Source organism: Centroberyx gerrardi, chromosome 1 (genome assembly GCF_048128805.1).
Source record: "Centroberyx gerrardi isolate f3 chromosome 1, fCenGer3.hap1.cur.20231027, whole genome shotgun sequence".
Lineage (NCBI taxonomy): Eukaryota > Metazoa > Chordata > Actinopteri > Beryciformes > Berycidae > Centroberyx > Centroberyx gerrardi.
The window spans coordinates 16475306-16486003 of record NC_135997.1 but is presented as its reverse complement, the minus strand read 5'-3'; the positions used below and the strand labels follow the sequence as shown (position 1 = coordinate 16486003).

At 41.0% G+C, this 10698-nt stretch overlaps 2 protein-coding genes across 6 annotated transcripts in view; one reads left to right on the top strand and one right to left on the bottom strand.

Annotated features, from left to right (window-relative positions):
* Window positions 1-834: 834 nt before the first annotated feature.
* Window positions 835-5301, bottom strand: marveld3 (MARVEL domain containing 3). Its single transcript, XM_071905346.2, has 4 exons — window positions 5181-5301; window positions 4610-4891; window positions 4332-4429; window positions 835-1970 (listed from the first exon to the last, which is right to left on the bottom strand). Exons 2-4 carry the CDS (start codon window positions 4879-4881, stop codon window positions 1360-1362), a joined length of 981 nt encoding a protein of 326 aa, XP_071761447.1. The 5' UTR covers window positions 4882-4891; window positions 5181-5301; the 3' UTR covers window positions 835-1359.
* Window positions 5302-6800: 1499 nt separating this feature from the next.
* Window positions 6801-10698, top strand: part of usp10 (ubiquitin specific peptidase 10) — a 29993-nt gene continuing 26095 nt past the window's right edge. For all 5 annotated transcript variants that reach the window (XM_071905340.2, XM_071905339.2, XM_071905338.2 and 2 more), the window contains exon 1: window positions 6801-7061. In XM_071905340.2, the coding sequence (XP_071761441.1) occupies window positions 7041-7061 (21 nt within the window). In that variant the 5' untranslated portion in view covers window positions 6801-7040. The remainder of the gene's footprint in view (window positions 7062-10698) is intronic.

Here is a 10698-nt window from a genome sequence, read left to right as displayed (position 1 = left end):
GTCTACTGACTCAAGCAAGTGGGGAGAATTAGGTTGGAAAAACCTACTGTGGAGACATGGATGCTTGTCATTCTCATATGTTTTGGACTTGTGAACATGTCAGAAACCTGGGTGTTATTATGGATGTAGATCTTAACTTTCAGCATCGCATCACTAATATTACTAAGACAGCTTTTTACCATTTAAAAGACATTTCCAAACTTTGAAGCTTCTTGTCCCAGTGTGACTCAAGGACTAGGAAAATTAAACATAACTCCCTGTACTGAAATCAAGAATTGATTTCAAAGTATTATTGCTTGTTTACAATGCTCTAAATAGTTTAGCTCCTAAATACATTTCTGACCCGCTCACTGGCGATAAACCAATCAGACTCCTCAGATCATCAGGCATGTGTCTCCTAACTGTACCTAGAATAAAATCTAAATCAGGTGATGGGACATTTAGTCACTATGGTGCTTTTCTTTGGAACAAACTGCCTGATGACCTGAGATCTGCCACAACTGTGCCCTCTTTAAAAGCAGTCTTAAAACCTCCCTTTTTTCTTCTCTTGACTTGTGAAAAGATCATTGTGGTTTGGGATCCAATCTACTCACCTCTAAAAGAGATCTTGAACTATGATATCACCAAGGATTGCACCGCACTATACCTGAGTAACATATCAGAGGATGTTGTGCTTAAAAGTGACTGATACCGGGTTAAGATATTTCTTGTTGCATGCAAAAAAGCAATCACCAGAAACTGGTACAAAACCGACTCCTGGACTCGCAGAATGGACAGACATGTCTGGGAGTTGGGAGTGTGATGGAAAAACTTTTACTCTGAGAGTTAAGGATGACCTGTTTAATAGAAATTGGGACAAATGCATTGCCGGTACTACAAACAAAGAGGACACTACCATCTCATATTTACCAAATATAAAATGGAGAACCACGTTAGATGCCTAAGAAACATGTATCCCACTTATTGTTTGCTGTTTGCAAATTTCTCTTTATTTTTATTCTCTGTGTTTGGTACTTCTTTATTACTGTACAAAACTGATAAAAATGACTATTATGACTACACATTTATAGCAAATGTAACAGACACCATACACCAGTATGTTAACTGGAGAAGTGGTAAGAATAAAAAAGAAATACAAATTGATCATAAAAGTATGTTATCAATTAACACATCAATAAAGCATAATTATAAAAGAAAAATGGATAAAAAATTGATTCACAGATCACATTTAACCAGAGTTGATGTACAGTAACAACTAATATGATAAAAATACACCAAGAAACGTCCATGGTTTTTGTTCAGCACAGGGATTTCAACTCGATCCCACATTGTTCAAATGCGGTGGGAAGAAAAGGCCTTTTAAAAATTGTTGTCCTCTCTTGCTCTTTGTGTCTTCAGCTCACGCACCGACCTGAACGCTCTGACAGCCAACACTGCGCCGAAGAGGAAAACGATGACTCCCAGAACGCCGAAGAGCCCTCCGGCGATGTCCGCCCCGTGGAACTGGCACTCGAAGCCCTGGTGCCCTTTACTCTTGTAGAGCTGCTCTCTCTCCTTGCAGACGGCGTTGTCGTAGGTTTCCCGCAGCTTGATGAAGTAGAAGGCCAGCGCGGGGACGTAGCCCAGGCCGATCAGGAGGTTCAGCAGGGCCTCGCCCAGCAGCACGGGGGGCCAGCGGTAAGGCACCCTGAAAACCCCCAGGGCGAGCATCGCGCAGGCGTAGACCATCAAAACCCCGCCGCAGGCCATGGTGAAGACGTACGGAGGCCGCTTGAGCTGATGAAACAGCCGGTCCAGCTCCTTCACCCGGTCTGCGTCAGCCCCAGTAAAGGCGTTCGCTCCACCGTAGTAATAATGGTAGAGTCCTCCGAGGCTGGCGAGGTCGCGGTAGCCCCCAGAGTTGCTATATGGCACTCCTGCACAGATGACTATGAGCAGATTCACAAACACCTCCATCACCTGGCAGAGACCTGGGACAGAGGATCAACACGGTTTTTGACCTTTGATCTTTTTGATTGTTTTTACAGAATTTGTAAAAATCATGAAGCATGGTGCAAAGCAATGAAACATAATGGTCAAAAAAAATCCTACTCATCCCCTCACAATCACATGTATGCACCATAATACATGGGGGGCAGTTCACTAGTTTGAGGCTGTGCCCTCTGAAGGTTAAAGGATAAGGCCGGTGTTTTTTAATGCATTGCTTACCATCAACAAATCCTATGAAAATAACAAAATCAACAATGCGTTTGCTCTACTCCCGTTACTTTCTGACTTCCCACGTACCGTTTTTAGCCGTCAACCCGGAAGTCATTGGCTCCAATTGTAAGCTAAAAACCTTGAAATACAGCTCACAAAGACATAGTTTCCATTTTAAAAATCGCTAACTGTTACCACGAAAAGTCAGGCTGTTGTAGTTATTACCAAATCAAATTCAAATGGGAACAAATTCTTCATTACGCCAGGGACTATTTTCGGTGCTACGGAACTACTTTCCTGAGATCGCAAAGTGTTTACAGCCGGCTTATTAAGTTGTTTATAGCTGGTTGTTCGAGGAAAAAGTCGGCTGGCCCAGTGCATCGTGATGATGAAATATGTTGCCCAGAGCAAAGGCATGGCTCTCTGACGTGTTTTTAATCATTTTTTTAATACAATGGAGTTCTATGGCTGCTGGGACATGGCTTCATTGGGCACCGGCTACATGGACGAGACTTGTTGGCAAAACAAAATCATTGCTGATTTTGTTATTTTCATAGGATTTGTTGACGGTAAGCAGTGCATTAAAAAACACCAGCCTTATCCTTTAACAACTAAAGCAACAAGCATGAGCTTTGATTACAACGAGATACACAGGAAGCATTTTCATTGGCTTACAAAGGGACTCATCACATTTGCAGCAGATTGCTTAACTAGGTGTTATCCTTGTTGCTGATAATAAGTTGGATCTCAAACCTACCAGGATTAAAGTTTAAGTCACATTTCTTCCTCTCAAACCAGCTCATTGGCTTGGGTGAACCGAAACTGAAAATGTTTCCCTCCCGCCTGGGGATCAACTGTGGGAAAAGGTCAGGCTACGGAAGACTAAGCTATCGATAATGCTTTGATGTTGGTTAGCAACATTAGCACTGTTATTTGAAGCAGGTAAAATGATGCTGCCTTCAAGTGCCCCCAGTAAGCACCTTCTTCCCAGTTTGGAAGTCGTAAGTGCAACTTGTTTCGCCTTCAAGTTCTTTTATAATAACAAAGTGGACCTTGTAATAAAGGTCGTTTTTTTGGTGGCTGTTATTTTGTTTTAGAAATCAAACAACACAGAGCTACTTCATGTTCCAGCAGCAGACTGAAGAGGAGAAAATGCACATCGGGCAGTTTTCATTAATTTTGAAAAAAAAAAAAATGTGACGATTAAAAATTCAACAAAGTGTGACAATGGAAACATACAACAACACTAATTATTCACATAGAATGCCAAATTGCCAAATAATATTAAAACATCACTTTTCACACCATCAGTTGTTGACATGGCTTTCATGTTCAACGTCTCCTAAACATCACTCAGGTATCATGGAAAATTACCACTTTCCTAGTCGTATCTACTACTTTGTTGGGTTGTTCATGTGCACTTAGCTCATACTTCTGATATTTCCCACGGCACTTGAAGGCAACAATAGCAAGAAAGAGAACACTACTGATGTTAACATGCCAGCATATCTATGACATTACTGACAGATCTATGAGCACTTGAGGCATCGATGGCTGTGGACTCCATCACTGTTGGTTGCATTTGGTTTTGCCTGGCAATTTTTACAGACAGCATCACCACATCTTTGTTGTGTCAGGAATGTATCCAAATAGCCTTGCACTTAAATACCCATCAAAAAATAACAATAATATTTAATGAAGGACTTACAGTGTGTCTGTGGTAGGTCTGCTAAATAGCAAGTTTATAGTGACTTTATCCTAGTTTATGGTATTTTTTGATCTCCTATGATATCATTATAATATTCCAACTGGATATAATGCATAGTTTTTGACTGATATTGATTGGCTGGGAGACGAGTGGCAATAAAATGGATTTCTCTGGTGATATATGTATTTCATCATTGAAACTTGGAAATGAATGCTCTGAATTTTGACACTCAATTCTTGCACACATTATGCATTCCCAAAGTCTACAATGCGTATGAACAGGACCGGAGGAAAAAAAATATTGTTTTAACTATGTAAAAAGGTAAATAAAACATCATAAACCTAAATATTGGAAACTTTAAATAATCGAAACTTGTCCCATCCCAAAGAGTGGCAGAACATAACAGAACATAAAGGTTACTTGCCTCTACTTGTTAAGATGTATTTGAGGTTGTAAAGAGCCGGTCTGTGCTGTTGCTCATAATACTCTCCTTCAGAGGGATACATTGAAGACTCTCTGGACCTACGAAGACAAGAGCATTTGTGCTGTGAGATGCAAATATATATATATATATATATACACGTCTCATTTTATATAACCCTGTCACTGAGGGTCTACTGTATGTGTGCTTGACAGCGAGTGTGTGTGTGTGTGTGTGTGTGTGGAGGGGGGCTTCTGTATAGAAAGTATATGGTCTCTTACAGTCTCGAGGGCCCTTGATGGTGGCGGTCTCTGTTATCAGGCGGGTCCTTGTGAGAGGGAGTTGTCATGTCCCTCTGTCTGCTGGAGAAATCTTTGTGCTCGGCCCTCCTGTCAGCAGCAGAGCCCCTCTCCTCCCGGTCTCTCCTGCCCCGCTCCCTGTCTTGGTCTCGGTCTCGGTCTCTGTCCTGTCTGTAGTCGTCTGGAGTGTCCCTCTCTCTGCTCCTGTGCTCTGCGTACCTGTCAGTCCTCTGGTGTCCGCCCCTCTCTGGCATCTTCCAGTGCCTAGAAAAAACAAAAGATCATGGACATGAATCCCATGGCAGACTCACAGCCAAAGTGTATAGTTGGTTTGCATCTCAAGGACCAGCTGTGGACAGTAACTTAGGATGGAGAATGATTTATTGAAGATAACAGCTGGGTGAAAGGACTTAGGCTGAGGCTCCTCCACACTTAAGTTAAGTTTTGTTCTTTTCGATTTCCAAGTTGAGATAATTCTCTACTTTCAAATAAGCCTATAACTGGTTGAAGGCTCCTACAGAATATAAAGATATATCACATTATCATTGCCTACCTTTGGATCCCGCACACAACAGAATGAGGTTGTTTTCTTTTACACCTCGTAAAAAAAAAAACGCTTTTGTAGTTTCCTGTGTTTGGATTCGGATTTCCTTGGAAACTCCTCCCACCGTTCACCTGTCCTGTGCCACGCCCACTAGTTGCGATGCCATTTATGATCTGTAGGCATATCTATCGCGAAGTTCATGCTGTCATTTTTTAATTATTGTACTTTTGTCATTGAGAGGACAATGTAGTGGATCTGAACCGTCGCATCGTACTTTTATGGCACTGTTGAACTGAACAAAACAGTGCAGGCGAAGATTTACAGGTCAATTTCATTCATTCATGTCAAATAGTTTCATGGTCAGTTTCAGTTTGATCGAAATAACTAAACATAACACAGGGCATCAATTTCACTAGAAATAAAAAATAAATGCACGAAAGTGTGCATGAATTTTTGGTTCAAGTTGGGCTCAACTTTGAGAAGGCAAATTTGCGATTCATCCCCCAACCCGGACGTAAACGCACACGATCACGCTTCAATCGTGAAGTTCACTACAATAGTCCACGACGCGATTTCCGGTTCAGATATGCCTTTCAAAAATAAATGTTACTTTAAATTGTTGCTGTAAAACACAGCACGTGTGATAGCTTTATTGACTTGGATTTTTTCTCCCGTCCCCCCGCCATAGATATCAGAGCACAAGGTCAGCTGGAAAGGATTCAGTGTCTTCAGTAAGGCTGGTGTTTGCTGCAATGAAGTTTGAACTTGAGTTATCTGGCTGAAGGACAGTCTCTATGTTTTCTCTATTATCTGTATATGTTCAATTTTAGTCAATTTCAAAAAGGACTCAATGGGTAGAGCATGGCACTAATGCTGCCACTGTTAGGGGTTCAGTTCCCACTGGTGCCAAACATACTGTAAACGTACGCCTATGCACTCACAGTACTGTAAGACACTTAAAAGCACCCATCAAATACCACATAAGAGGAAGACAGCCATCAAGAAAGACATATAGCTAATATCAATATGTTGACCAACAGCAATGTGTGCTTGTGCATTTCTTTTTAAAATGAGAGAGAGATGGTGTTGGAGAGAGGGCAAAAAGAAAAATATAGCCTGTCAAGCCTGGCAGGTTGAATCATATGTCCTCCTGGATCATATGCATCGCTTAGCAATTTAGGCATCTTTCAATCACATTGCAAAATACATGAGACACAAATATAATTTTCACTATGTCCAGAATGTAGTATGAAACTTTAAGGAAACGTTTGTATGAAGCTGTATGAAACTTTAAGGAACCAGTTTCATTTATGGTAAGTGACAGCAGCAATAGGACCCTTTTTCCTGTAATCATTTAATATCTGACATTAAGTAAACATGATCTGAATCCTCTTCTATTAGGCTACTCAAATGAAATCCATATCAAATTTCAAGGACACTTTACGTTTTTCACAGCCATGCAGATAATGTGCTGGCTGGAACAATGCTGAGACACAGAATCCTACATTTGAGCACGGCTTATCTGAAGTCAAGGGTGAAGACTTTTATTGTGAAGTCGAGAGACAACCTTTGCCGGAAATCGGTGTCGTTATTCTTTGGGCTCACGCTGCCACTACTTGACTACAACCGACCGCGCGCTGGCTAGCAAGCGAGGAAGATGCTAGACAGAAATGGCGGTGACGGCAAGGGAAGCAGCATGATGTGCTGATGCATTATAAGGATCTAAAACCACGATTGTCAGGACATTGATGGGAAAATGACAATGATGTCGAAGTAGGACATCTCTTGTAATTGTTATTACAAACCTACAACACCTTCCCGGGAGAGTTTTCATCTTGTCAGTGGAGGAGAGAAAATCTCACCGGGAGCATGGCTTCTTACAGCAACCAGGTAGCTAGCTAGCAGGCTAACGTTAGCCTGCAAAACAACTCTGCACGCTGTATATCTATATATGACTCTCAACTGCTCCTCATTTGTAGAATAATTTGACCAAAAATAGTGCTGAACTGCAGCTGCATTTTGGTTAAGTGTGCGTTTTTTAATCTCAAACGTCACGTTAGTCGTGTCATTGAAAATGTTACTGAAAAGTGCTTGCTAATGCTCCCCTAAGCACCGAAAAGCCTATTTCCCCATTGAAACACCACCAGCATGGTAACAGGCCCGAAGTTCCTCCATTCAAATTAGCCAGCGGTACTATTTGCTGCAGTTCATTTGGAAATGACAGCTTCATTGAGCTAAATACTTAGAACTCGTGCTTTATCTAAAGACAGCGACACTTAGGTGTGAGATCCCACAAGTGTCATTTGTTTGTTAACCCTGAGTAATGTTTGGTGAGACCACTGCTGCGTGTATGTGCATGGCCCACCTGCTCAGTTCTGCGACAGGCCTTGCCCAAGTGCATATTTTCATAACTGGTAATGCTATGCCGAAGTGCTAATGAGCTCCAGTCTTGGTAGTTTGGGGAAACTGTAACCGTTTTGTGAAATATTTTGAATTGAATAATCTACAGCTTCTAAGCAGTTGTGAACTGGGGTGTATTAATCTTATCCTGTTATGTTAGCACTTAGCCAGCTAGCAGCATTGGACAGGTGGTGTGGCTACAGTTAGCAGACAGTCGGCTAGCTGGTTAGCTAAATAAAAATGCGACAGTGTGGGCCTTCGTTGATAGGGAATATTTATTTGATGTCGAGACGATTCAGAAATCGGTTTTCGAGCTTGCACGCTGCTGGGTGAGTGTCCGTGCAATGTCTATATCCACTGGGGCAACTTAGCTAGCTAGCAAGTTGGGTATTATTTCTAAGGAAGTTGGCCATCATGTGGGCAGGCCCATTTTGAGGTCCATGCAGGCATAACGTTACATGCCAGGTCAGAAGTTCCCAGTTGTTCACTAAAGTAACGTTGCTGGATCACGTTTAAACCCAGACAAAATACTCTAAATTGAAATAAGTCTCTAGCTAAATGTCGCTGGCCTCGTCACATGCTGCAGGATACTGGCTCGCAACGGGTTCAAACGCTAGGTGACGAATCAAAAACCAGAATTACTCTAGCTACCATAGCTAGGGAAACCTCATGGAAGTCCTCTTCTGCATGTTTTTACACTTCTCCCTTCTCTCTGAAGTTGGAGACTGTTTCCATTGGTTTACGGTCCAAAGTCGGACGTTGACTAATAAGGGGAAAACCAATCCTCAGTTCTTTCAAACACGGTTGTGAGCGTATCATGTAAAAATCTTGCATGTTAAAAAAGACTACATGATGCTTTAGCTAAGAATATGTGACTTGTCACGTGAATGATCCTATACCTAATCAGGCCATTATGTCAGTGAAATTCTAATTTTCCAATCACATGCTGCTCTAGTTTCTAGTTACTTGGGTAACTCTCCTGGCAGGGAAAATGAAATTCACCACGGGAATTACTCTCTCCTGAAATTTTGATTAAGATATGACACTGTTAGCTAAAAGCTAGTCAATGCAAATAATGGAGCACAGCTCCATTATTTGCATTTATGGTAGTTAAATAGCCCAATGTGAATTCATGGATGGTTGGCTGAATTACATTTTTCCTGTCAGAACAGTGAAGCCTTGTGTTCTTGCAGTTTGCCAACAGCAGTTTGCTAACAAAATGTTCAAACTGGCACAGTGATGTAGCTTAGTGTCAATGAATTTGGTTACTTTGTGTGAATTGTGTATATAATTAGCATATTGGAATATTTAGTATCATGATGTGAAAAAACAATGATATAGATGTAAAATGTGTTAATTAACATAATCATCACATGTAGTAACTCATAATTCTAATTTTGATTTTGATTGATCAATAGGCTTATGTGTAGATTAAGCAATGTTGCATGTAATTTAATTCTGCCATGCCAACTTTTGCATGTAAAGACACCAATGTTTGATCGTGCTGAAGGAGCGAACGTCATGCATCACTCAGTATGAGCCATACACACTCCTGCTGTTGCTTCTACTATACTAGCAGCTAGCATTTAAATGGGAAAAGCTAGCAAGAAGTATAAAAAAAAACATGGGAAAATTAAAAACCCGTAGGTGTATCCTGACCCCTTTCTGAAGTGAAGAGTGGCCTGTGGGATTTTTCCATGTGGCTGGAGGTCAGAACTACATGGTTTACAAAACAATGACTCCCCAAGGTTGCTTGGGTAATAGCTGTGCTAGTTTTTATTTTTTTTAAACAAATAGGGCTTTTCCCAAACAACTTTTTTAATTGAACTCTACTTGAGGCAGAAGCAAGAACACATTAGACCTGTGTCCATAAAATGTGTTTAAGTTGGCAGAGGCACATACCATGTAATCGTAACATCCTGGGTTCGAATCCAGCCTGGGGCCCTTGTCGTGTCCCATCCCTCTTTCTCCCATCTTTCCTGTCTCTCTGTTGAACTCTCTCCAAATAAGCAGAAATGCCATAATAATCGTAAAAAAAATGGTTGCCACCATATGGAAAATGTGCAAAACATATGACACCAATGGAAAGTAGGCATAATACAGCTCTATCACATTGAGTAACTTCTAAACAGCTGAAGTTCAGTCTTGATTAGCTGAAAGTGTTGGCTTTGGATGGTCTTGTGGGCTCAGCACAACAGCCATTGCCTGTCTGTAGTCCGTTATCACAGAATATTTATTGTCTTCTGAAATTGTATTGTAACACTGATCATCTTTTCTTTCAGTAACTTGCTTATTTATTTGAGAGCTGCCAAATATTTTTATGCCACAGAGTCTGGCTAATTGTAATACATCACTGAGTTTTCATTTAGCATACCATTTAATTCATTAGCTTGCTGCTAAAGGTTTCTGTTTGAAAAATATTCCATACTGTCACCCAGACATTTCCTCAAAGTGGTGTGAACGTACAATGGTCTGTACAAGTGTGAAACCTTACATATTATCTCTGAGAGGGCTAAACATTAACCACTACTGATCACACTGACGTAGCTCAGTTAACTTCTCTCTATGGTTGTCATGCTGGGAGGGCCATTTTTACCCTTTGGTCATGTGCTGTTGAACTTCCCAGGCCATTGTGTCGCATGAATTCTGAATCGCACTAGCATGATAGGGCATGTAGAGCTAAGATTAAAACGGGTATAAAATTCTGTTTTGGCTTTTATCCCACATGCATTTTATATCATCGTATGAATAAGACTGTTTGCAGATAGCTTAAACCAATACTGATGGTCTCATCCAGTAATGACATTGCCCCATTCCAATTTCTGAGCTTCCCTGAAGACAGGAACACCTGACACCTGCGAGAGATTACATGGGGTGACAAGAATTCAACTACTCTTGGAGAACAATAGACAAAGCTTTAATATTTAATACCAATGTGTTTAGGCTACAATTGCCTTTTTCAGGGTTACAGGATTGCATACAACAATGAATACATTCCCTGACATTTAAAATGGCCACCTCAGGGCCCATAGACCAATCAGATGCCAGTATTAAAAACAAAACAAAACACAAACAATATTTGACCATTCTTCAAGAAGGGAAGCGTCCAGTTTTTTGAGGGACGGTC